Source organism: Caretta caretta, chromosome 1 (assembly GCF_965140235.1).
Source record: "Caretta caretta isolate rCarCar2 chromosome 1, rCarCar1.hap1, whole genome shotgun sequence".
NCBI classification, from domain to species: Eukaryota; Metazoa; Chordata; order Testudines; family Cheloniidae; genus Caretta; species Caretta caretta.
In genome coordinates, this window is record NC_134206.1 from 262,734,863 (window position 1) to 262,762,791 (window position 27,929).

At 47.1% G+C, this 27,929-nt stretch overlaps 1 protein-coding gene across 2 annotated transcripts in view; it reads left to right on the forward strand.

Annotated features, from left to right (window-relative positions):
• Positions 1-11,828: 11,828 nt before the first annotated feature.
• SREBF2 (sterol regulatory element binding transcription factor 2) overlaps positions 11,829-27,929 on the forward strand; it is a 38,728-nt gene continuing 22,627 nt past the window's right edge. Inside the window, exons 1-7 of one of the 2 annotated variants that reach the window (XM_048835270.2) lie at positions 11,829-12,006; positions 17,370-17,753; positions 18,882-19,063; positions 24,250-24,396; positions 25,337-25,558; positions 26,948-27,062; positions 27,261-27,442. In XM_048835270.2, the coding sequence (XP_048691227.1) occupies positions 11,925-12,006; positions 17,370-17,753; positions 18,882-19,063; positions 24,250-24,396; positions 25,337-25,558; positions 26,948-27,062; positions 27,261-27,442 (1,314 nt within the window). In that variant the 5' untranslated portion in view covers positions 11,829-11,924. The remainder of the gene's footprint in view (positions 12,007-17,369; positions 17,754-18,881; positions 19,064-24,249; positions 24,397-25,336; positions 25,559-26,947; positions 27,063-27,260; positions 27,443-27,929) is intronic. The other variant, XM_048835271.2, reaches the window with a different exon arrangement.

Below are 27,929 nucleotides of genomic sequence, written 5' to 3' on the forward strand. Positions count from 1 at the left end.
TGCTTTTGAAAATCCCATTAGTGTCTACTGCCTGCATTTTTAAGCACTAAATACATTCTAAAATCTGGCCCCTTGCGGCTGCCGTGCTGGATCAGACTAGTGGTCTATCCCCTATGGCTATCCCATCTCCTGTTCTGCACCATCAGACCTCTCGTGGGGAAGACATGCAACCCACAGGGCCTGCACTTACCCTTGCTCCTTGCTGGCTCCTCATGCAGTGGGGGAGAGATTTGTTGCTTGCATCTCTCCTTGTTCTCTTCTCCCTCGTATGTATACCTTTGCTATACCCAAAGAAAGGATGGGGCTCCAGGAACCAACATTCAGGTATTATTTTGTCCTGCAATAGCATCCAGGAGCCTGAGTTGGGGACTAGGACCCCATTGTGCTAAGCGTTGTACAAACAGAAGAAAAAAAGATGGTCCCTACCCCAAAGAGCTTACAGTCTAAGTATAAGACAAGAGACGATGGGTAGAGAGAGAGGGAGGGGAATACCAGGAAACAAGACAATATTGATCAGCATGACAGGAAGTGTTCTCAGCTCACCACCAGCCTGTTGGCAAGTTTTTTGTAGGCATCACAGCAAAAGAGTTTCCAAGAGGGAGCTGGAGGTGGACAGTGAGGTGACCTTGCAGATGTTTATGGGGCTCTCGTTCCACGTACAGTACAGGTGAGAGCAAGGAGGTGATTGAAAATGAAACACGCGGACAATGAAGGCCGGAAGAATGGAAGCAGAAGTTGACATCTCATAGTGAATGAGAGACAATAGCGAGGGTGGGGATAGGCTATAAAGGTATCTGATGATGGTGCCCAGCTGCTGTAGCAACTTGGGTTATGATTGCCTCTGAGCCCACAGGTGAAATAAGACTATGCCTGATCACTACTAGCCTGATTTGTCAGAGGTGCTGAATACCCACAACTGGCACGGATTCAATGGAATCTACAGGAGCTCAGCACCTCTGAAATCCAGGTCCCCAATGGTGGGGACCAAGGCAAATAAAGCAGCTGTTGGAAGTGGTGCTCTCCTTCCCACGCCTGGTACTGACCTTATGTCCCAGCATGGTGCTTTGGTTGTGCTGCTGGAGGCACCATCTTTTGACTGGATAATGAAATGGAGACCTGAGTGTGTGGGGTCACTGAAGACCTGATGACACTCTTGCAAAAGCAGGGATACAAATCCCTGGTCAAATTTCAGTTTGGGCTAATTTACCTTTGCCTCTCAAGCCACTCCTGGCATCTGAGCGGGATACAGGTGGCCAGATCCTTCAGAGCCTGGGTGCAAGGGGGATGGAGGAAGACTCTCCTATGTGAGGTGGGCCACCGCTTGCAGCCCCCTCCAAAATCTGTACTGCGGCAAAGATGCACGATTTGATACAACAGACAGCTTCATGTGTGCCAGTCCTCTGAATGACAGCTCTTCCAACAGCCAAGCATATGGCCAGCTAGTTCTGTTCCTTGCTTCTACTACTGTCATAGTTGGAGATGGAAGGGGACAGGAAGACCTGACAGAGTATTTGCTTACCAAGAAGGTATACAGGCTACAAAGCAATGAGCAGAACCAACAGTCAGCAGCGATGGCACAGCCCTCCGTTCTTGAATCTCGGCTGTTCAGTTGTGATCCTCTTCTCCTGGTGGCGTGTTGACAGAAAACTTGGAAGCGCTGGGGAGGCGCAAGCCCGTTCCAATTCTCTGTATCTGACTTTCCACCAACATGCGTTTGCTCAGAGGATGCCACGAGCACCACTCCACAAATTCCCTCATTGGAATCCAATCTCTTATGGGTTGGTAACTGGTTAAAAGATAGGAAACAAAGGGTAGGAATGAACGGTCAGTTTTCAGAATGGAGAGTGGTAAATAGTGGTGTCCTCCTGGGGTCTGTACTGGGACCAGTCCTATTCACCATATTCAAAAATGATCTGGGAAAAGGGGTAAACAGTGAGGTGACAAAATTTGTAGATGATACAAAAGTACCCAAGATAGTTAAGTCCCAGGCAGACGGCGAAGAGCTACAAAAGGATCTCACAAAACTGGGTGACTCAGCAACAAAATGGCAGATGAAATTCAGTGTTGATAAATGCAAAGTAATGCACATTGGAAAACATAATCCCAACTATACATATCAAATGATGGGGTCTAAATTAGTTACCACCACTCAAGAGAGATCATGGAGTCATTGTGGAAACATCCACTCAATGTGCAGCGACAGTCAAAAAAGCAAACAGAATGTTGGGAATCATTAAGGGATAGAAAATAAGACCGAAAATATTGTATTGCCTCTTTATAAATCCATGGTATGGCCACATCTTGAATACTGCGTGAGATGTGGTCACCCCATCTCAAAAAAGATATATTGGAATTGGAAGAGGTTCAGAAAAGGGCAACAAAAATTATTAGTGGTATGAAGCATCTGCCATATGAGGAGCGATTAATAAGACTGGGACTTTTCAGCTTGGAAAAGAGAAGACTAAGGGGGGATATGATAGAGGTCTATAAAATTATGACTGGTGTGGAGAAAGTAAATAAGTAAGTGTTATTTACTCCTTCTTATAACACAAGAACTAGGGGGTCACCAAATGAAATTAATAGGCAGCAGGTTTAAAACAAAAGGAAGTATTTTTTTTCACACAACGCACAGTCAACCTGTGGAACTCCTTGCCGGAGGATGTTGTGAAGGTCAAGACTATAACAGGGTTCAAAAAAGAACTAGATAAATTCATGAAGCATAGGTTCATCAATGGCTATAAGGCAGGATGGGCAGGAATGGTGTCCCTAGCCTCTCTTTGCCAGGAGCTGGGAATGGGCGACAGGGGATGGATCACTTGATGATTACCTGTTCATTCCCTCTGGGGCACCTGGCATTGGCCACTGCCGGAAGACAGGATACTGGGCTAGATGGACCTTTGGTTTGACCCAGTATGGCTGTTCTTATGTTCTTTTTGCCTCCTGGGACACGATGCAGAGGAGTTGGGAAGACAGATGAGAAGGAGCAGTTGCAAATGACTGAATATAGGATCACCTTTTGAAAAACATTCAGTCTCTTTGTCTTAGAGGGTCTCATTTTTGCATAGCTACTCATGTTACAGATTGGTTGCTCCACTCTGCAAGGGAAGAGGTTTGCCTGGTAAGATTTCTGTCTCCTGGCTCTGGTCAAACATGGTCCATCTGCAGTGCTGAGAATCTGTGGGTAGGAATTCATTTTGGAAATGTCTCTATTCACGCGTCTTGTGCTAACAGCTGGTTTTGCAGGGTTAAATTTCAGCTGTGTCATATACAGGGAATGGGGTGGCATGATCACCTCACATCTTATGGCACCTTAGAGACTAACCAATTTGAGCATGAGCTTTCGTGAGCTACAGCTCACTTCATCGGATGCATACTGTGGAAACTGCAGTAGACAGTATGATGAAGTGAGCTGTAGCTCATGAAAGCTCATGCTCAGATAAATTGGTTAGTCTCTAAGGTGCCACAAGTACTCCTTTTCTTTTTGCAAAGACAGACTAACACGGCTGTTACTCTGAAACCTCACATCTTATATTATACTAAGCAGAATTGAGTCTGGTTTGGAAAGTAGTTGGATGGGAGACTTCTCAGGAAAATCCACGGTGTTGCAGGAAGTACTATTTGTAATTGATGGTGGTCATCCTTTAGAGTCTGTACTAAACCAGTGCCCCAGAATAGTGCTAGAAGAGCAGTGTTGCGGTTGTCTTTCAGATGGCACACAAACAGAGAGGCTCTAAGGGTATGTCTACACTACGGAATAAGGTCGAATTTATAGAAGTCGGTTTTTTAGAAATCGGTTTTATATATTCGAGTGTGTGTGTCCCCACAGAAAATGCTCTAAGTGCATTAACTCGGCGGAGCGCTTCCACAGTACCGAGGCTAGAGTCGACTTCCGGAGCGTTGCACTGTGGGTAGCTATCCCACAGTTCCCGCAGTCTCCGCTGCCCATTGGAATTCTGGGTTGAGATCCCAATGCCTGATGGGGCTAAAACATTGTCGCGGGTGGTTCTGGGTACATATCGTCAGGCCCCCGTTCCCTCCCTCCCTCCGTGAAAGCAAGGGCAGACAATCATTTCGCGCCTTTTTTCCTGAGTTACCTGTGCAGACGCCATACCACTGCAAGCATGGAGCCCGCTCAGGTAACCGTCACCCTATGTCTCCTGGGTGCTGGCAGACGCGGTACGGCTTTGCTGCACAGTAGCAGCAACCCATTGCCTTCTGGCAGCAGACGGTGCAATACGACTGGTAGTCGTCCTCGTCGTGTCCGAGGTGCTCCTGGCCACGTCGGCTGGGAGCGCCTGGGCAGACATGGGCGCAGGGACTAAATTTGGAGTGACTTGACCAGGTCATTCTCTTTAGTCCTGCAGTCAGTCCTATTGAACCGTCTTATGGTGAGCGGGCAGGCAATACGGACTGCTAGCAGTCGTACTGTACCATCTTCTGCCAGGCAGGCAAGAGATGAGGATTGCTAGCAGTCGTATTGTACCATCTTCTGCTGAGCAGCCATGAGATGTGGATGGCATGCAGTCCTTCTGCACCGTCTGCTGCCAGCCAAAGATGTAAAAGATAGATGGAGTGGGTCAAAACAAGAAATAGACCAGATTTGTTTTGTACTCATTTGCCTCCTCCCCTGTCTAGGGGACTCATTCCTCTAGGTCACACTGCAGTCACTCACAGAGAAGGTGCAGCGAGGTAAATCTAGCCATGTATCAATCAGAGGCCAGGCTAAACTCCTTGTTCCAATAAGAACGATAACTTAGGTGCACCATTTCTTATTAGAACCCTCCGTGAAGTCCTGCCTGAAATACTCCTTGATGTACAGGCACCCCCTTTGTTGATTTTAGCTCCCTGAAGCCAACCCTGTAAGCCGTGTCGTCAGTCGCCCCTCCCTCCGTCAGAGCAACGGCAGACAATCGTTCCGCGCCTTTTTTCTGTGCGGACGCCATACCAAGGCAAGCATGGAGGCCGCTCAGCTCACTTTGGCAATTAGGAGCACATTAAACACCACACGCATTATCCAGCAGTATATGCAGCACCAGAACCTGGCAAAGCGATACCGGGCGAGGAGGCGACGTCAGCACGGTCACGTGAGTGATCAGGACATGGACACAGATTTCTCTGAAAGCATGGGCCCTGCCAATGCATGCATCATGGTGCTAATGGGGCAGGTTCATGCTGTGGAACACCGATTCTGGGCTCGGGAAACAAGCACAGACTGGTGGGACCGCATAGTGTTGCAGGTCTGGGACGATTCCCAGTGGCTGCGAAACTTTCGCATGCGTAAGGGCACTTTCATGGAACTTTGTGACTTGCTTTCCCCTGCCCTGAGGCGCATGAATACCAAGATGAGAGCAGCCCTCACAGTTGAGAAGCGAGTGGCGATAGCCCTGTGGAAGCTTGCAACGCCAGACAGCTACCGGTCAGTTGGGAATCAATTTGGAGTGGGCAAATCTACTGTGGGGGCTGCTGTGATGCAAGTAGCCAATGCAATCAAAGATCTACTGATATCAAGGGTAGTGACCCTGGGAAATGTGCAGGTCATAGTGGATGGCTTTGCTGCAATGGGATTCCCTAACTCTGGTGGGGCCATAGATGGAACCCATATCCCTATCTTGGCACTGGAGCACCAAGCCAGCGAGTACATAAACCGCAATAGTTTTCAATAGTGCTGCCAGCACTGGTGGATCACAAGGGACGTTTCACCAACATCAACGTGGGATGGCCGGGAAAGGTGCATGATGCTCGCATCTTCAGGAACTCTGGTCTGTTTCAAAAGCTGCAGGAAGGGACTTTATTCCCAGACCAGAAAATAACTGTTGGGGATGTTGAAATGCCTATATGTATCCTTGGGGACCCAGCCTACCCCTTAATGCCATGGCTCATGAAGCCGTACACAGGCAGCCTGGACAGTAGTCAGGAGCTGTTCAACTACAGGCTGAGCAAGTGCAGAATGGTGGTAGAATGTGCATTTGGACGTTTAAAGGCGCGCTGGTGCAGTTTACTGACTCGCTTAGACCTCAGCGAAACCAATATTCCCACTGTTATTACTGCTTGCTGTGTGCTCCACAATATCTGTGAGAGTAAGGGGGAGACGTTTATGGCGGGGTGGGAGGTTGAGGCAAATCGCCTGGCTGCTGGTTACGCGCAGCCAGACACCAGGGTGGTTAGAAGAGCACAGGAGGGCGCGGTACGCATCAGAGAAGCTTTGAAAACCAGTTTCATGACTGGCCAGGCTACGGTGTGAAAGTTCTCTTTGTTTCTCCTTGATGAAACCCCCCACCCCTTGGTTCACTCTACTTCCCTGTAAGCTAACCACCCGCCCCTCCTCCCTTCAATCACCGCTTGCAGAGGCAATAAAGTCATTGTTGCTTCACATTCATGCATTCTTTATTCATTCATCACACAAATAGGGGGATGACTACCAAGGTAGCCCAGGAGGGGTGGTGGAGGAGGGAAGGAAAATGCCACACAGCACTTTAAGCACAGCACTTTAAAAGTTTACAACTTTAAAATTTATTGAATGACAGCCTTCTTTTTTTTGGGCAATCCTCTGTGGTGGAGTGGCTGGTTGGCCGGAGGCCCCCCCACCGCGTTCTTGGGCGTCTGGGTGTGGAGGCTATGGAACTTGGGGAGGAGGGTGGTTGGTTACAGAGGGGCTGCAGTGGCAGTCTGTGCTCCAGCTGCCTTTGCTGCAGCTCAACCATACACTGGAGCATACTGGTTTGGTCCTGCAGCAGCCTCAGCATTGAATCCTACCTCCTCTCATCACGCTGCCGCCACATTTGAGCTTCAGCCCTGTCTTCAGCCCGCCACCTCTCGTCCCGGTCATTTTGTGCTTTCCTGCACTCTGACATTATTTGCCTCCACGCATTCGTCTGTGCTCTGTCAGTGTGGGAGGACAGAATGAGCTCGGAGAACATTTCATCGCGAGTGCGTTTTTTTTTCTTTCTAAGCTTCACTAGCCTCTGGGAAGGAGAAGATCCTGTGATCATTGAAACACATGCAGCTGGTGGAGAAAAAAAAAGGGACAGCGGTATTTAAAAAGACACATTTTATAAAACAGTGGCTACACTCTTTCAGGGTAAACCTTGCTGTTAACATTACATACATAGCACATGTGCTTTCATTACAAGTCGCATTTTGCCTCCTCCCACCGCGTGACTACCCCCTCAACCTTCCCCCCTCCCTGTGGCTAACAGCGGGGAACATTTCTGTTTAGCCACAGGCAAACAGCCCAGCAGGAATGGGCTCCTCTGAGTGTCCCCTGAAGAAAACCACTCTATTTCAACCAGGTGACCATGAATTAGATCTCACTCTCCTGAGGATAACACAGAGAGATAAAGAACGGATGTTGTTTGAATGCCAGCAAATATACACTGCAATGCTTTGTTGTACAATGATTCCCGAGTACGTGTTACTGGCCTGGAGTGGTAAAGTGTCCTACCATGAAGGACGCAATAAGGCTGCCCTCCCCAGAAACCTTTTGCAAAGGCTTTAGGACTCCATCTAGGAGAACCGCAAATGCCAGGGCAAAGTAATCCTTTCACATGCTTGCTTTTAAACCATGTATAGTATTTTAAAAGGTACACTCACCAGAGGTCCCTTCTCCGCCTGCCGGATCCAGGAGGCAGCCTTGGGTGGGTTCGGGGGGTACTGGCTCCAGGTCTAGGGTGAGAAACAGTTCCTGGCTGTCGGGAAACCGCTTGCTTGCTGTGAGCTATCTACAACCTCCTCCTCCTCCTCATCTTCTTCGTCCCCAAAACCTGCTTCCGTATTGCCTCCATCTCCATTGAAGGAGTCAAACAACACGGCTGGGGTAGTGGTGGCTGAACCCCCTAAAATGGCATGCAGCTCATCATAGAAGCGGCATGTTTGGGGCTCTGACCCAGAGCGGCTGTTCGCCTCTCTGGTTTTCTGGTAGGCTTGCCTCAGCTCCTTCAGTTTCACGCGGCACTGCTTCGGTTCCCTGTTATGGCCTCTGTCCTTCATGCCCTGGGAGATTTTCACAAAGGTTTTGGCATTTCGAAAACTGGAACGGAGTTCTGATAGCACGGATTCCTCTCCCCAAACAGCGATCAGATCCCGTACCTCCCGTTCGGTCCATGCTGGAGCTCTTTTGCGATTCTGGGACTCCATCATGGTCACCTGTGCTGATGAGCTCTGCATGGTCACCTGCAGCTTGCCACGCTGGCCAAACAGGAAATGAGATTCAAAAGTTCGCGGTTCTTTTCCTGTCTACCTGGCCAGTGCATCTGAGTTGAGAGTGCTGTTCAGAGCGGTCATAATGGAGCACTCTGGGATAGCTCCCGGAGGCCAATACCATCGAATTGTGTCTACAGTACCCCAAATTCGAGCCGGCAACGTCGATTTAAGCGCTAATCCACTTGTCAGGGGTGGAGTAAGGAAATCGATTTTAAGAGCCCTTTAAGTCGAAATAAAGGGCCTCATTGTGTGGACGGGTGCAGGTTTACATCGATTTAACGCTGCTAAATTCGACCTAAAGTCCTAGTGTAGACCAGGGCTAAGTTCTAATGAGCATCAGAACTCTAAACAGACCCCATGGCACTTTCCATAAAAGTAGGGGTGGTAGCCCCAATGGTCTGGCTAAATTTTAATTGGGAAGTTACATTCTGCTGATCAAAACTCTCCCGACAATTTCAATTGGATGCTATTGTCTTCACTCCTTGTCCTGCATTGTTGTGTAAAGCTGCTATTAAATGCCTGCTCTATTTCACTATTAATTATTGTTACTATTTTCTTCATATAGTGCTATAAGCTTATGCAGCACTTTACTTCTAGATCAATGTTTTCTACCCACAGAACTGACTCTCAAACTATGACCAACACAACGCACAGGCAATGATTCAGGATGGGGAGAGTGTGGTGATTATTAATGAGGAAGAGGGAGAAGAGATGCCTGACGATGACGACAGGGATACAGTAGGAAAGAAGGATATAGAACTGTGGGGGGAGAAGGAGAGAATACAGAAAAAGGAACAGTAAACTGAGAGGACTGGGAAGAGTTTAGATGGTGGGTGGGGCGTTGCTAAGGGAAAGTGAGAGCAGAGGTGTAGGTGGGGAATTACATAAGGCCTTGCATATTAACATGAGCTTGAATTGGATGTGTTGAGGCAGGAAGCCACAAGAAAAAGAAGGCATCACTATGGAGCAGAAGGAGACAAAGATGACATTACTTGTGGTATTTTGGACACGCTGAAGAGGAGAAGGTTAGAACAATAAGGGCAAGAACTGACCATGATTTTAATGGTGGGAACAGAAAGGAAAAGGAGGACTCTGGTGATAATTAAGAGGAAGAAGCGACAGGACTTAGCGAGAGCCTAAGTGGTGGGTGTGTTCCTGGGAACATGAGGGAAAAGGCAGATTAGAAAAGATCAGAGGCAGTGAACTGAATGTGGTTAGACTCCATAGAAAAAGGGGTCTTAGCGAAGAAGACGATCCAGCATGAAAGCGCTGAATTAGATAGAAGAGGAGCTGTGACAGAAGGGAGAGCTAGGGAGGAGAGCCAGGAGAATGGAGTGATTCATAATACAAAGGCTGCAGTGAGGTAAAGGAGCCTGGAAAGAGGTTTTTAACTATATAGAGAATATGTGTATTTCAGGACCTATGGGAGGCCCGTGTGGAATGCATCATGACCAGGTGAGGCACAGGCAGCTGCATGACGCTGGTTTAACCTTAACTGGGTAGAGGGCCTAATCATCTTCCTCTTCTACTCTAGTGAAACCCCAATGTACTATTGCCAGCCCCAGACATTCAAGATCATGAGTCAGGTCCCAAAAAATTACAGAGATTGGCTTTAAAATCACGAGAATTAAAAAAATAGTAATTAAAATTGACTTCTGGTTTCTGAGCCTTTAGGAGCACTCAGGCACAGACGCCAACTTCCTCATTTCCCCCAGTGGTTGCTAGATCTTTGCTCTGCCCCAGGCCCCGCCCGACTCCACCTCTAACCCCAAGGCCCCACCCCTGCCTCCCCCACCTTTTCCTGCCCCCGCTCCATCCCCTCCCCTCCAGCATCTCCTGCACCCCACTGTTCGGGAGGCAGGGGAGGAGCTGATTGGCCGCCGGTGGGTGCTGAGCACCCACTATTTTTCCCCATAGGTTCTCCAGCCCGAGTACCCATGGAGTCAGCATCTATGCACTCAAGTCACATTTGCAATATTTTCTCTGCTACCAGGAGGGCTAGAAACTTACCCTTTTTATATGAAAGCTGAAATTCTCACAATCACTTGCCTCCAGGATCTGGGGCAGTAAGTAAAACACCAAATATTACGAGATTCATAATAAAAATCGAGTAAATGGGCAACAAGACGACCTCTGACTGCACTGGAATTATTCTTCGTTTCGGGTAGTTTTCACTGCAGCATTAACTTGGGTGATTGGCACCCGAATTAGCCTAGTCTGGGCAAGAGCAGCCACGCTGAAAAACCATATCCAAGCTATTGTGTCTTTACTGGTGCTGCACTGTGGTACCTCTTGCCAGGAGGGCATGTTACTGGGCCAAAATTACCCTGTTGGCATTATATTGCGGGCCTGACTTGAGATTTTTGAATGCTTCAGATTGACAATACATCTGTGCCTCTCGCCTGCCTTGCCGTTCCCCCGTCCCTCGCCCACCCCGTCACCTTCCCCATCCCTCGCCCTCACCACACCCGCGCCCCCCCTCGCCATCACCACACCCGCTGTGCCCCATCCCTCTCCCACTCCCTCCCCCCGTCACCACACCAGCTACCCCCCACCGTCACCACACCCACTGTTCCCCTTCCCTCACCACACCCGCTGCCCACCCCCCTTGTCACCACACCCGCTGCCCACCTCCCCCTCCCTGTCACCACACCCACTGTTCCCCCTCCCTCACCACACCCACTGCCCACCTCCCCCTCCCTGTCACCACACCCACTGTTCCCTTTCCCTCACCACACCCGCTGCCCACCCCCCTCGTCACCACACCCGCTGCCCACCTCCCCCTCCCTGTCACCACACCCCCAGCCCCCCCACCGTCACCACACCCACTGTTCCCCCTCCCCCTCCCTTTCACCACACCCCCAGCCCCCCCACCGTCACCACACCCACTGTTCCCCCTCCCTCACCACACCCGCTGCCCACCTCCCCCTCCCTGTCACCACACCCACTGTTCCCCTTCCCTCACCACACCTGCTGCCCACCCCCCTCGTCACCACACCCGCTGCCCACCTCCCCCTCCCTGTCACCACACCCCCAGCCCCCCCACCGTCACCACACCCACTGTTCCCCCTCCCTCACCACACCCGCTGCCCACCTCCCCCTCCCTGTCACCACACCCACTGTTCCCCCTCCCTCACCACACCCGCTGCCCACCTCCCCCTCCCTTTCACCACACCCCCAGCCCCCCCACCGTCACCACACCCACTGTTCCCCCTCCCTCACCACACCCACTGCCCACCCCCCTTGTCACCACACCCGCTGCCCACCTCCCCCTCCCTCACCACACCCGCTGCCCACCCCCCTCGTCACCACACCCGCTGCCCACCTGTCCCTCCCCCTCATCACACCCGCTGCCTTCTAGGCCACTTCACCCTTGTCCCAGATTCGTCCTGTCTCTTTAAATCCTACTTCGGACTAATAACTAATCAGCGTTCTGTCCCCGCCCCCTCATGAATATTCCACCTGGGAAGGAGGCAGGGCTCGGCCCCGTATGCTAATCGCAGCTGCTGATCGCTGACGTGCAATCACACCACGAGCCGCCTCGCCCGCTGATTGGCCGGAGGAGACCTGGTCTCATTGACAACAAACCGAGGAAGCGCGCGGCCCCGGCGCCTGGCACGCAGGTGGGGGCGGGGCTGGCCCAAGATGGAGGCGGCAGCGGCGGGTGCTGGGAACCTGGGCTGAGGCGGTGCCCGGGCGGGGGCGGGCTCGTGCGCGGAGCCGGGATGGAGACCCGCGAGCTGGGTATGGAAGCCATGGAGACCCTGACGGAGCTGGGGGACGAGCTCACGCTGGGAGACATCGACGGTAAGAGCGGGGAGTCCGCAGGGCAGGGAGCCCGGGCTGTGCCCGCCCCTCTCGGGAGGGGGGTGTCTGGAGGTGGTGCGCACACTGCATAAATCACCTGTGGAACTCCTTGCCAGGGGATGTTGTGGAGGCCAAAAGTGTAAGAGGGTTAAAAGGAAGAACTAGATAAGTTCATGAAGGATAGGTCCATCAAGGGCTATTAGGCAGGGATGTAACCCCATGCATTGGGGGACCCTAAACCTCTGATTGCCAGAAGCTGGGACTGGGTAACAGGGGTTGATCACTCCATAATTGCCTTGTTCTCTGTGTCTCTTGGTGCTCTGGTACCGGCCACTGTCAGAAGACCGGCTACTGGGCTAGATGGATCATTGGTCTGACCCAGCATGCTATCTTTTATGTTCTTATGTGGTAGGTGTATGGGGGGGCACTGACATATGCCCAGGCTCTGCCCACCTCACTGGGGGGTACACCAAGGGGCACTACCATGTGTGTGGAGAGAGGTACTGATGTGTAACTGGGCTGTGGTTGCTTCTGGTGGTGGCCTCAGCATGTGTGATTTCAAGTTTTGCCCACTCGTTTCTAAGGTATGTAGTGGGTGTATGGCCAGCTTGTGCCCCCCCCCCCCCTTTCTCTGATGGGGAGAGTGATGTGTGTGGCAGCTTAAGCCTGTGTCTTTCTCCACAGAGTAGCTGGCAGGGGAATGAAATGTGTGGGGTTCACTAACGCACATGTGGCCATTCTGTGGCCATCCACTCTGGGATGTGTAGCATAGGTGTGACGTACATGTGGCAAGCCTGTGATCACCTGCACAGTATCTAGCGGGGCAAAATCATTCAGTAGACTTGCAGGGTGTGTGGTAAAACTTGCTCCTTTAGATATGTCACGTCCTCTTATCATATGTATATGATGTACATTGTGAGGCCACCCCTGCAGTCCTGGATACATGTGCCTGCCTAGACGACATTTATGTACCCGCCTAGGAGTGTCTGCCTGTTATAGATATGAGTCATGTGTGGTGAAACTGTCCCCATCCCACCCCCAGGCAGGCATGCAATGTGTGTGTACTATTCATTGGTCTTCCCATGATGTGCCTGCAGCATCCTGTGTGCCTCCATGTGAAACAGTGCTGACATGAAGAAAAGGAGGACTTGTGGCACCTTAGAGACTAACAAATTTATTTGAACATTAGCTTTCGTGAGCTACAGCTCAGCTAGCATGGTAGCTGCACCCTAGAAACCTGCTTTCTGTTAGTGTCAGGGGACTTCCTTAGGGGATAGAGGTGTGCCTGCTTGCTTTCTTCCTGTATCCTTACTGACTACCTTGTTGTGTTATGGGTGTGTAGAATGTCTCTCAGAGCAGCATGTATACCAGTCTGTCAGTTTAAGACACTTATTTAAGAGTTTACAGTGTGGAACTCTGTATCTAAAAATGCTTCTACTTTGATGTGTGGGAGCAGTCCTGTCACTTGATGAACAATCTTGTTTAACTTGTACCCGCTGTTCTTTTTAATGTTTTTCAAGGGATTGACTCACTGTGGGTGGTGCTTAGATACCCGGGTGGTGAGTGTGGTATAGGAACCTATATGGAACATATTAGAATAGTGCCCTTTCGTTCTGGGACAGGTGCTCTGTCCCAGGTCTAGTAGGTCCTGTCTCTTTTTTCTAGTTCTTGTTTTTAGCTTCTTGCCAGTACTACCCAGCAGTAATAGGGATTACAAATATCTTTCTTAGAATCAAAGAAATTAGAGATGGAAGAGCCCAATTAAATCACATCTTTTCTCCCAGCACTACCCTTGCTGAAGTCAAGGCTTGGCTGTTTCCAACAGCATATTCCCCAGGGCTTTTTCAAAGTCAGTTTCAAATGACTCAAGTGATTTGGCTTCCACTAGTTGCTATGAGAGGTTATTCTACAGATCATGTACCTTACTGTTAGAAAAGTTTTCCCTTTGTTCAGTTTCATCTTGTTGCTCCTTGTTACATCTCTTTGGATCACTCTAAACATTTCTACCTCTTCCTTACTGTTTATACTCTTCATGTTTTTAGAGAACTCAGATGGTGGGGCAGTGCTAGAGAGGATGGGAATCTACTTTCCAGCAACCTGGGGCAACCAAAAAGCTTCAACAAATGAGCTACTTACTTACTGCTTGACAGACAGCTCTTGTTGATTCCCCAGGGGCTGAAAATGAAAACTGACCTGCAAAAGACAGTGGAGATTTGCCAACCTGGCCTGATATTGGGCTAACTGCCTTTCCTTGCTTTGCTCACCAGTTGTGCCCTTGGGTGCATGGGGCTGAGGCAGTGGGTGTCTAATGGGTGCAACACAGGATTGAGTCAGATGTCCTTGAGTAATAACTGCAACTAATTTGCAGTGTAGCCTTGGGCAAATCAGTTGTTGTTTCTCTCTGCTTCCCAGTCTGTAAAATGAGGGTCATATTCTTATCTTACAAGATTGTGGTAAGGCTTAATTACAGTAATTAATGGTTATGATGTACACTGAAGATTGAGTTACTCCATGCGAGTATAAATAATATATGCTCTCCCTGAGGAGCTGCATGGGATGCTACTAACAGCTTGGACACTGAGGCAAGAGGCAAATTCTAATCAGTCTGCAGTCAGTGTTCTGGTTGCACTCATGTTTATGTTCAGTTCAAAGCAAAGGAGAAGCTTATCAAGGAGGGAAGGGAAGCCCAGGAGCCTTTCTTCCTTCAACAAATTGTAGTTCTGTGTGCCTAGCCACTGATTTCCACCAGCTCAGTGGTTTGACTTTCTTTAAAACTTGGCAGCAAAGGTGATGTTTAATGTTAATTTTTTGTATTTAATAGAAATGATTTGAATAGATTATTTAAAATTAAATTTGAAATTGACTGATATATTTTTAAAAATAAACCTGTATTTATTTAAATAAAAAAACAAAGTTCTGGTCACCATCCAAGGAGGAGAGAGAAACATAATTCAAGTGTTGGACTAGTTCTTTGTATTTGTTTAATTGGTAAAGAGCTCAGCTTCTTTACTGATGTGATTGTGGTATTAAATCATAGGTGGACTCAATGTCACAACATTTTGTTGACATTTTATTGGTACAGGGTTGCCTAGAACTGTGTTCTGTAGTAACTTGTCTTGTTCCTCTTTAGTGGTTCACCCCTTTCAAACACTTAAGGGCATATATAATCTTTGCAAAATAAGAGGTTCATCATTTAATTGCTAGCTGTTGGCAGCCTTCCATATTCCTGAAATCTTATTTTCTGGCTTATGCGGTTTGCGTGGTTATTTTGCAGGTTTCCTCTCTCCTTCTTTGCTTTGGCAATTAGGTTTTAGGAGGGAGCGTTGTCATCTGGCTGTGTGTTTCTTACAATTCTTTGTATTTTATTCTCCTTTATTGTACTACTACTAGCAAAGCTATATAGTTTTTGGAAAATGTTTTTGTTCCATATGCAGCCAAATTTCCTGAAATTCATCCTTTGGGGTTTTTTTGTTTTTGACTTTTTGGTCAAATTCACTTTAGGCAGCACTTGGTTACTGATAAAAGTGGGATTTGACTTGTGATGAAGCAATATATTTGTAAACAAACTCCTAAGATTCCAAGTCAGTAACTTCAGAAATTGTGAATAAATGCTCTTTAATACAAAACAGTTGAAAATCAGCTCCTAAATAGGAACTACCATGCCGAAACAAAACCTTGTCCAATTTAAACCTGTTTCCTGCCTCCAATAATAGCCGCTGATGGATTTTTCAGAGGAAACTGAAAAGCCTTGTTGTGTAAGACTACAGTGATAAGCATGGTGGGTATTTTATTCCTGACCCCAGCTGGTGATCAGTTTGACAGCTTATGAGGATAAATGTCTTTTGTCATTTTATCCATGTTAGCACCAATGTAGATGTTATCCTTATTTACAAATGTTTAATTTTCTTGACATTTTCCTACATCCTTCAATAGTATTTTGTGACAGGTTCATTGTACGCTACATAAAAACGTATGTCCTTCATTCATTTGGCCAAAACCACAGTTAGTTTGATAAGTCTTTTGCCCCATCTGGTAGCTGTTTCCCTCAGATAGCTGATGTGCAGATGAAAAGTAAATTATTGGGCCTCTTGTAGCCGAAGTAACATCAACTTATTCTTGATGTATAACTAGGCTGGGGGAATCCGTTTGGGTCTCCCAGACTTGACAGTTTTTTTTTCTTTAAAATAGATTATCCTCACTCTTGGGGATTTATCCCATCAATTTACTGATATGCCCATTGGGTAGAAGTGAGACAGATTAATATGGTAAAAGGCATAGAGGATGCAAAGGTGCTGGATGATAATTACTTTTCTGCCATGGAGGCTGTGAAAATTAATTAGTTAATATGTATGTGGCATTTTGGAGGAGTGAAGTCCTATATAAATGCGGAGTATTAAGAGCTCTTCTGCTGTGTCTGTACAAACTGAGCCAACATCTTATGAAGAGCTCTCTTTTCCCCTACACCCCTACCTAGCCACCAAGGCAGCCTTATGGACTTGTTGCACTCTGCAGGATAAAATGTAAGGATCTCTAGGTTAGATCCTTTTAGGGAGCAGTGATGCTTTCATTTCTAATGTCTTTTTCTTTGTTTCCATTGTTAATGGATCAATGCTTGCATTAGATTTAATGATTGCTGTAGAACTCTAGCCTGGTTAGAAGGGACATGTATTGCAGGAGATCATGAGGCATGTTTATTTTTAAAATAAACACCTTTTAAAAAAAAAAATCTAAGAACTAAATGTGGGCATTGCTTCCTCTCACCAAAGCCCTGTAGGATGATGGTTCCGCTATGTTTTTGTCTTTCCCTTAGGTTTAAACTTTAACTTAAGCCGAATTCTTGTTCAAATTTCCCCACTTCTGAGGTGCTTATTTATTCCCTTACGCTCCCCTAAAAGCTTGGTGGGAGAGTAACTGTTGGGTGGCACTCTGCAATTGTTTTGTTCCTATATCACATCTGATTGCCTCAGAAGGCTGCTGTGTTAAAATGTGGGTTTTTGTAATGTCTGCGCTCATTTTGGAGATGGCTTTATTAATTCTTATTGGCGTGGGAGTTGCGGAACAGGCTGCAGTCAGACTCCGCATGGGTAGGTGCTGTTGCAGACTCTTCTTATGCAGCTCTTCTGCGTCTCACTCCTGACTGTAGCAACCTCCTCCCCACCACTGTTCTAGATGTGACCCCTTGCTGTCTGCAAATACTACTGTGTGTTTGTGTCATGTAGCCTCTCCTATTGCAGTTCTGGATCACCCTGAACCTCTGTCCCCTCCCTCCCACGCTCACATAAGCTTCTGAACCTGACCTAATGATGGTGGAGGAATGGAGCAGTATGAGGATAGCACTTAAAATGTTTTCTTATTCTTTTCAGAGATGCTGCAGTTTGTCAGCAACCAGGTCGGGGAGTTTCCGGATCTGTTTTCAGAGCAGTTATGTGGCACCTTCCAGAGCAGTGGTGAAGGTAGCGCTGGTGGAACCTTGGACCATCCACTTCAGAGCTCATACAGCCAGGCACAGCTGCAGTCCTTCCCATCCACCGCTGCCTCTCCCCAACTCCAGCCTGTGCAAGTCAAAGTGCCCCAGGCAGCAGCACCTGCCCCTCAGCGATCTGCACCCCTCCTTCAGCCTCGTCCCCAGCTCCAGCCCCAGCTCCAACAGCAGACTGTGATGATTACTCCAACTTTCAGCTCTGCTCCCCAGACCAGGTTCATTCAGCAACCGCTAATATACCAGAATGCAGCCACGAGTTTTCAAGGTAGTGCCTGGGGGCTCAAAACACTGTATTTTTTATTTTGTAGTCATGAAAAAGAGCTACCTTTCAAAGAAAACTTAGGCATGATGGCTCTAGAGGATGCTGTTTGCCCAGTAATTCTAATTTATGACCTGGTCTTTGGGAAATCACTTGTATTGCATGAAGGGTTTCAATCTAAATGAAGTGTACTTTCACTCAGATTCAATGGGCAAGACAGGAAAACTCTAGTGTATGGGTTTCTAACTCTTTTCATATGATCTACTTGTGACGCAGCTCCACTTGCTCACCTCAAACGTGGCCCCACAATCCTTTGCATTGGCTTCTTAGGGGGCTTTGTAGATGCTGCTTTAGGAATTATGTCATAGTTTACTTTTGTACTGCTCCTAGCTGTGGGAGCAAAGGATAAACCCAGGACCTGAACTCTCATTCTCTCCCGTATGGCAGTATGTTTTGCCACTAGAAGGTTGAGCTGTCTTCCCTCTGTGACTGTATCCAGGGCAATAAAATAAGGGACTAAGGCGTGTGGTATGAGAGTTCAGGTACTCAGAGTAATGCTTTTGGTGAGTAGGGGCACTTCCCAGAAGGTTTAATTGGAACACATCTGACCTTAGTGCCTGGGAGCCCTAATCATGGACCAGGACCCCCCTGAGCTAGGTGCTGGACAAACACAGAACAAAAAGCTCCTGCCCCGGGGGGCTAAAATAAAAATAATAATGAGCTCTCATTAAGGTCAGTCATCATAGTTCTCTATTGCATAGGCATTGGATTCTGTTTTCATTTCAGGTGCTAAGAGCTTATGCAAGGATAAGTCACGTGGAGTACTAATGGCAGCATTGTAGGGAAGGCCGGGCCAGAGACTCTGTTATAACTAAAGCGTTCAGCAGACAAAAGGGTGCCCAACCTCTTCCTCCCATGCTCTTGCCATTCAGCTGCTCCCAACTGGTCCCCAGTGCATCCCAGGTTCTGTTGTGCTAGGTCCAGTGCCATTAAGGGAATTGTGTGAAAGTTCACAAGGTAATGGAGGTGCTATGAGTTACCCACTAAGCCGTTTACAGACTTCTTGGGTGTCACAGCCTGCAGACTGAGAGCCTCTCTGCTGTGCTATCCCTCACATCTTTTTCTCCTTTTCAGTGCTTCAGCCTCAAGTTCAGAGCCTGGTGACGTCCTCCCAAGTTCAGCCAGTGACCATCCAGCAGCAGGTGCAGACTGTGCAGGCTCAGAGAGTGTTCACGCAGGCTGCCAATGGCACCATCCAAACGCTAACCCCTGCCACAGTCCAGACAGTAGCTGCTCCTCAGGTCCAGCAAGTTCCAGTAAGTAAAAATATGGAATACACAAAGAAGGGAGTGTCTAGTGCCCCCAGCAAATGCAGTGTGGAGGGCACAATTTGCAGAACTTTAGGGATCCCCAGGATCCATGGAGGAGGATAGTGCAGGAGCAGGCTTGGTTGCTTGACTGATCCAAGGATGGGGTGTGGCGCATGGGGCTAGCTGAGGCTTAGTTGCTTGATTGGTGCTGGGCTTACTCTGGGATCCTGAGTTGTTGGGTGTGGAAAGTGATTCTAACAAATCTTTGTTTCAAAAAAAACAAAAAAACATCTTGCTTTATTTAACCCAGACAAAGGAGCTCCGTATTGTGAACATACCACTTGGAATATCTGTCCTGTCACATAGCACGATTAGATGTAGCACTGGGCAAACTTCACAAGGTTCTGTTTGACTAAACATCTAAAAGTCTGGCTGCATAGTTATGTTATCCTGTGTGTCTAAGTTGCTTTGGTCAGCCAAACCAGACTGGAAATCTCATGCTAGCAGTCTTTTATGGTAGATTTCTAATTCTTCCTACTTCTGGTTAGGCTGCCAATAACACATCTGCTTCTTCTATTCTTGTTAAAATTTCACCGATGCAGCTATTAGAGCCTTTTCCACTGTGGACTTCTGCTATATGGAACATCTTCCTGTATTTCTCTGCTGCTTCATCTCCTATCAAATCTTTTGAAAATATACCCACAAAAGTAAAGGGATCTGTTTTCTCCCTTTGCTATTATGTGAAGTGCTTCACCGTAGGGTATACACTCTGTATGAAAGAGATTACTGAGGTTAAGCAAAACTGTATCATGCCACTTCTTGTCCCACCCAGGATCAGGAATGGTGAAACAGCTGCAAAAATGGAAAAGCAAAGAAGAATATTTAGGATGAAGGGTAATCACACTTTACTGTTGGCTTCAATTTGAGTGAAGTTTGGGTTAACTGGTTATTTCAGCCAAATGAGGTTGTCATAAATATAAAGGGAAGGGTAAACACCTTTAAAATCCCTCCTGGCCAGAGGAAAAATCCTTTCACCTGTAAAGGGTTAAGAAGCTAGGATAACCTCGCTGGCACCTGACCAAAATGACCAATGAGGAGACAAGATACTTTCAAAATACTGGGAGGAGGGAGAAAAACAAAGGGTCTGTGTCTGTCTGTGTGATGCTTTTGCTGGGGACAGAACAGGAATGGAGTCTTAGAATTTAGTAAGTAATCTAGCTAGATATGCGTTAGATTGATTTCTTTAAATGGCTGAGAAATTAAGCTGTGCTGAATAGAATGGATATTCCTGTCTGTGTCTTTTTGTAACTTAAGGTTTTGCCTAAAGGGATTCTTTATGTTTTGAATTTAATTACCCTGTAAGGTATTTACCATCCTGATTTTCAGAGGTGATTCTTTTTTACTTTTTACTTCTATTAAAATCCTTTTCAGAAACTGAATGCTTTTTCATTGTTCTTAAGATTCAAGGGTTTGGGTTTGTGGTCACCTATGCAAATTGGTGAGGATTTTTACCAAACTTTCCCCAGGAAGTGGGCTGCAAGGGTTGGGAAGATTTTTGGGGGAAAGATGTTTCCAAACAACGCTTTCCTAATAAATAAACCCAGATAAATGTTTGGTGGTGGCAGTGGAAGTCCAAGAGCAAAGGGTAAAATAGTTTGTACCTTGGGGAAGTTTTTACCAGCTTAGGTTAAAGTAAGCTTAGGAGGTTTTCATGCAGGTCCCCACATCTGTACCCTAGAGTTCAGAGTGGGGAAGGAACCTTGACGGAGGTAAAACCTGATTGTAATCCTCAGGCGATAGGTGAGAATAATGGAATCCTAGAAGAGACCTCGAGAGGTCATTGAGTCTAGCACCCTGCAGGACCACGTACACCTAGACCATCCCAGACAGGTGTTTGTATAACCTGTTCTTAAAAATCTCCAATGATGGGGATTCCATAGCCTCCCTTGGAAGCCTATTACAAAGCTTCATTACTAAGAAAAACTTTTTAACTATAAGGATATCTAATGTAAATCTCCCTTGCTGCAGATTAAGCCCATTACTTCTTGTCCTACTTTCAGAGGACATGGAGAACAGTTGACCACCATCCTCTTTATAACAGCCCTTAACCTATTTGAAAGCTGTTATCAGGATCTCCTCAGTCATCTTTTCTCAAGACTAAACATGCCCAGTTTTTGAACCTTTCCTCGTAGGTCAAGTTTTCTAAGACTTTTATCATTTTTGTTGCTCTCCTCTGGACTTTGTCCACATCTTTCTTAAAGTATGGCACCCAGAGCTGGATGCAGTACTCCAGCTGAGACCTCACCACTGCCAAATAGAGCAGAACAGTTACCAAATGCTATTAGACTTTTTCACAATTGCACCACATTGTTGACTCCTCTTCCATTTGTCATCCATTATACCGTCCAGATCCTTGTCAGAAGTACGATCACTCAGCTAGTTATTCCCTATTCTGAAGTTGTGCGTTTGATTTTTCTTTCCTCAGTGTAGTAATTTGCATTTGTCTTTATTGAATTTCATCTTGTTGATTTCAAAACAATTCTCTAATTTGTCAAGGTTGTTTTGAATTCTAATCCTGTATGCCAAAAGCGCTTGCAGCCACTCCCAGCTTGGTGTCGTCTGCAGATTTTATGAGTGTACTTTCTACACCATTAAACAAGTCATTAATGAAAATATTGAGTTGTATTGGACTCAGGACTGACCCCTGTGGGACCACACTAGGTACACCTCTTTATTTTGACACCAAATGGTTGATAACTACTCTCTGAGTACAGTCTTGCAACCAATTGTGCACCCACATTAGAGTAATTTTGCCTAGTTTGCTCATGAGAATGTAACGTTGGACTATGTCAAATGCCTTACTAAAATCAAGCTATTCCATATCTACAGCTTTCCCCTATCTCTTAGTCCAGTAACCCTGTCAAAGAAGGAAATCAGGTTGGTTTGGCATGTTCTTGACAAATGGCATGGTTCTTCACAAATTCCATGCTGGGTATACGTATAACCCATTATCCTTTAGATCAGAGGTGGGCAAACTACAGCCCATGGGCCACATCCGCCCTGCGGGACCATCCTACCTGGCCCCTGAGCTCCTGGCCCTGGAGGCTCACCCCTCCCCCTCCCTTGCAGCCTCAGCTCACTGTGCCAGTGGTGTAATGCTCTGGGCAGCGGGGCTGCGAGCTCCTGGGGCAGCGTAGCTGCAGAGTCCGGCCTGACCCGGTGCTCTGTGCTGCGCGGCTGCCTATCCTGGTGCAGCTGTGCCACCAGCCGCTGGCGCTCCAGGTAGCGCGGTAAGGAGGCGGGGGAGGGGGTTGGATAGAGGGCAGGGGAGTTCGGGGGATAGTCAGGAGCTGGGGGCGTGGATAGGGGTTGGGGCAGTCAGAGGGTGGGGAATGGGGGCAGGGGTCCCGGGGGGGGGCAGTCAGGAAGGAGAGGGGGTTGGATGGGGCAGCCGGGGGGGAGGCAGGGACTGGGGGGGTCCGGGGGCGGTCAGGGGACAAAGTGGGGGGTTGGATGGGGCAGGGGTTCCTGGGGGCTTGCCAGGTATCAGTTAGGCTGACTGGTCTATAATTCCCCAAGACCTCTTAGTTCCTCTTTTTAAAGATAGGTACTGTTTGCCCTTCTCCAGTCCACTGGGATCTCACACATGCTCCAAGAATTCTTGGAGCATATGACTGGCAACTGTTCAGAAATTGATTCAACTAGTTCCTTAAGGACCTTAGAGTGAATTTCATCAGGCCCTGCTGACTTGAATACATCTAACTTATCTAAATATTCTTGAACCTGTTCTTTCCCTATTTTGGCTTGCATTCCTTCCCCCTTGTTGTCAGTATTATGTTGAGTATCTGGTCACCATTAACTTTTTAGTGAAGACTGGAGCAAAATAAGCATTAAACTTCTCAGCTTTCTTGATGTCCCCACTTATTAGCTCTCCTTCCCTGCTAAGAAGAGGACCTACATTTTCCTTTGTCTGTCTCTTGCTCCTACTGTGTCTGAAGAACCTCTTCTTACTGCCTTTTATGTTCCTTGCTAGTGGAATTCATTCTGTGCCTTGACTGTTCTGATTTTGTCTCTATGTACCTGTACTTTCTTTGTTGTACTCTTCCCTAGCAATTTGTCCATGTTTCCATCTTTTTTTTTTTTTCAGGATTCCTTTTTGATTTTTCAGGTAATTAAAGAGGTCCTGGTGGGCTGTATTGGCCTCTCTCACTATTCTTCCTATCTTGTCTTTGCATTGGGATAGTTTTCAGTTGTGACTTTAACATTCTCTCCTTGAGAAACTGCCATATCACTTGAACTCCTTTAGATTGTCTTCCCCTGGGACCTTACCTACCAGTTCTGAGTTTGTTAAAATCTGCTTCTTTCAAGTCCATTGTCCTTCTTCTGCTGCGGTCATTCCTTCCTTTCCTTAGATTCATGAATCTCTCATTTCATGATCACTTTTCACCCAAATTACCTTCCACCTTTAACTCCACAATGAAACCCTCTCTGTTGATGAGAATCAAATCTAAAATGGCTGCCCCTCTTATGTCCTCCACTTTCTGAAATAAAAAGTTATCTCTAGTATGTTCCAGGAACTTACTAGAGATTTTGTGTGTTGCTGTATTACTTTAGCTACTCCGACATTTGTTGGAAAAGACCTCCACTACTATCAGGCTTGTGTTTTGGATATTTGTTTGTTCACCACCACCACCACATCCTCCTGACTTGGTGGTCTGTAATACCACCAGAACTGATGTGTTCAAGCCAGGTGGCTGCCAGAGGCTGTCTAGCCCTGTTAGGTACTGAGTGCTCCCCCCAGTAAAATCGGGTATGTTCTCAGGGGAGCCAGTTATAGGTGCAACCACTCAGAGAGGAGACTTACGCCCACCTTTTTACTTTTGCATGTTAATTTCCCCATAGAAATTGACATGACTTGAAAACCAGTGGCCCTCTTGTTCCTCCCTTTCCCATCTTCCAGGTTTGCGTACAGGTTGTCTCATTGTGGAGTTTGTGTTGACTTCTGATGTTTGGAGAAAGTCCTGGTGATGTGGGGTGAGGGGAAATAGGGTTTACAGACGCCGGGCTTTTGCTACCTACCAACTCTTCATGCAGTCGGATAGGTCTGTTATGTGACAGGTTTGTGGTTACTGGAGATGGAGATGTATTTCCTGATGCTCACCTGCTGTGTTCCCATATTCTGTAACCCCTAGGTCCTGGTCCAGCCTCAGATCATAAAGACAGATTCTCTTGTCTTGACAACTTTGAAGGCAGATGGCAATCCAGTTATGGCTGCAGTTCATAATCCGGCCCTCACTACACTGACCACCCCTATTCAGACAACGGCACTGCAGGTACCGGTATGAACCTTTCCTCTAAGTTGTTGCCTCTCTTTTGTTAAGTGTTTGTTAGTGCTCTCCATGAGTGACAATGGGAGGGAGTTGGAGTGTTACCCTGGTCATGCCCAAGATGAGGAATAGCCTCTCTTCCACCAAGGCTACATATGCAGTTTGTGCATTTTTGGCAGTGTCTGCTGACCAGAGAGCAAAGACCAAGGGTAGACTCCTGTTTACCTTTTTCCTGCATTAGCTGGAGAGGAACATGACCAAATAATCTACTGCCATTTTAAAGCTCAGTGGAACAGGAGAGCACTCATAATTACAAGGTAGCAAACTTAAAATAGCTCAAAGAAACCTTAATGAACACTCTGAAACTTGCTACTACTGGATATTGTTGAGGCAAATGGCATGGTAAATTTCAAAAACAGATGTCTCTGTGAACAGCATCCTCAGTGACGCTTAACTGTAATAGCGATTGCAGGAACTGTCAGGCATGCTTCATGGAACAGAAGCCTTGGGCCATACTTGTTAGCTGGTGGAATTGTGTGTTTTTTCTCTTCTCCCACAAAGGGATTCTCAAAGAGCTTTATTTCTCATTGTATGAAGGTAGCTTTGGAGATCCATTGGTTAGTACAAAGGATTCTGGGATCCAGCAGGATCCTGGGTTTGTTTTTCACATCTTCAAATGAAAGTGACTCAACACTGGTGAAAAGTCTTAGGTCAGCAATCCTGGAGAATGAAGTACTTTCTCTCCATACAAATATTGGCACGGCCGATGGCATTGCTCTACTAATGTGTCTTATCCTCGACTTGGGGAGGGGGGTGTATTTCCTTGGTCTTTGTAACCCTTTTATTTCCTGGTTCCACACTTCATTTTTCAGACTCGTTTTTCTAATGTGGCACATATATCGTGTGTAACTTGGCTGTTCCTAGTAATGCTGTTTGTTCGCTGCCTTTTTAGACCTTGGTTGGCAGCAATGGGACCATTTTGACCACGATGCCCATGATGATGGGACAGGAAAAGGTGCCTATCAAACAGGTGCCTGGTGGGGTCAAGCAGCTGGAACCGCCCAAAGAAGGAGAGAGGAGGACGACCCATAACATAATTGAGAAGCGCTACCGGTCATCTATAAATGACAAGATCATTGAGCTGAAGGACCTGGTCATGGGAACAGATGCCAAGGTAAAGAGATGAAAGCTGCTGTCATTAAGCTTGTGTGGTCTGCAGCCCCCTCACCTCCAGATGTTAGATAAGAAGAATCCTGCTTGACTGCTTCGCTGGTGAGACCTTAGCTGGTGCAAGCTATTAGTAATAGTTGGTTTTAATAATATTAATTTTATTGGGATAGTAGACTGTCAAGGAAAACCCATGAATAAGAATACTACTGGCTCAGTGTTCCATGATGTTGCTGGAAACTGAGGTAACAAAACACATAACCTAACCTGTCTTGGAGGTTAAGGATCCCCTGGGCCCTTTGTAAGAGTTAGCTGTGTTAAATAACTCTCTGGCCAAATTCCAACCTGGCTAACTACTTTGTTACACCTTTCCCCAGTAGTTTCAATAGGTTATTCTTTGCTTCCTTTCTTAAATGTACTGTTGCTGTTAAGTAGCTTCCTGGAAGTGGCTGCGTTTCCCTGATGGGTAGATGAATCCTATAAACTGTCTCAAAAGAGCTTTGGAATGAAATTTGTAGCAATATAAAACAATTTTTTTACATGGAACTGGGCAATTTGATTCCTTGTTGCTTTGGTTTGTGAGAACTACTATTGGTTCAAATGCAAAATGTGCACTGTGAAAGGCTTTGCCACCATTCAAGACCTGAGTTCATGGTCGTGCCCTTTCATTCGCACTATTTGCTGACATCACTCTTGCAGATCAGGGAGCTGCAATTCTTAACATTGCTTCTGGTGTTAGTGAGGTCATCAGCTATTGCCTGGGGAAATGGGAAACTTGAGTTTTGAAAATCCAAGTGATACATGGTGCTTCCATAGCTGTTTGTGTCTGAGCAGCTCCAAGTGCTTTACAAGCTAAACCTAGCAGTGTCCCCTAAGGGGTAAGATATTTTCACTCTGCAGATGAAGGTGGGTTAGGAAGTCTGAGGCATGTAGAAGTTATGGGACTGGCTCAGGATCTCCTAGCGAGCCAATGCAAGAGTGAGAAATGGTCCTAGTGTTAAACCATAAGAGCATGCTCCTCCTGAAAAGAGCCCCTTTACTTTCTAGCTATGCACTTGTATCTTTTGTGGTGAAGGCTGGACTTGAATTCTGTTACTCTGGGGTTCTTAAACTGTTTTTAATGTTTGTTTCCAATAAATGTTAGTTCACCCATATGGTTCCCAGACACAGTAACTCCTGCTCTAGTTAGCAAGCCACTCTGCATCTTTCGAAGTGTAATCTTTCCTGACCTCAGCGCTGACATTTTCAGTGGCTGTGTTGGTGTTCCTGAATGGTCATTTTTCGACTCTCTCTGTATATCACATGGCGAAGAGGGTGGCACTGCTTAGGGCAGATGGACCTCTGATTATGTGATTGCTCTTATAAACTGCTTTCCATACGTGTTGCTTCCATGCAGATGCACAAATCTGGAGTACTGAGGAAGGCCATTGATTACATTAAATACCTACAGCAGGTCAACCATAAGCTGAGACAGGAGAACATGGTTCTGAAGCTGGCTAACCAGAAAAACAGTAAGTTGTCAGTCAGGCAGGAGCGGGCCAGGAAGCAGGAGCATGTGCTTCCTCCTGCCCATTTGCACCAATGATGAAAGATTACATGTGAAATCAGATCAGTGTTGGCCCCTATCTCTGTGGCCAGCTGAGCAGAGTGGGCATGGCACAAGGCGTGGTCGAGAGGTGTGTAGTAAGTGGAATCTCTGATCTTTGCAGAGCTGCTGAAGGGCATTGACCTGAGCAGTCTCGTGGACAACGATGTGGACCTGAAGATGGATGACTTCAACCAAAATGTTCTCTTGATGTCTCCCCCGGCCTCTGACTCGGGGTCTCAGGAGGGCTTCTCCCCCTATTCCATTGACTCTGAGCCGGGAAGCCCGCTCCTGGATGATGCAAAGGTAATGGTAGTTAACAGGAGAGCAAGGCAGCTAGCCTCTCCAAGGGTACGTCATGGCCAGGACTTTAGATCCTTGAGAGTCTCAACAGTGCCAGCTGCTTGTCATTCAAGAGCAGCGCTGACAGAGCTCTGAAGGATAAGGCTGCAGGGAATGGAGAGGATCTGTAGGGCAAGAGATGGTGTGGGAGGAAAAGCAGATTGTTGTAAAGGGTGCAAGATACTCTCTCTGGATAAGACATGACTCTTGTCTAAAAGGACTCTACTTCAGGGGGAGAGCCATATGTTCACTCTTGTTTGTTTGTATTACAATGGCACATACAGGCTCCAACCAAGCCAGGCTGCATCATGCTAAGCTCTGTGCAGATATATATGTAGTAAAAGACCCTGCCTCAAAGAGCTTTTAGTCTTGAAGACAAGACACATGACATAGATGAAATAGGAGATGAAGGAAGGGAGGATGGGTTAATAGTAACAGCGTGTATTTACAC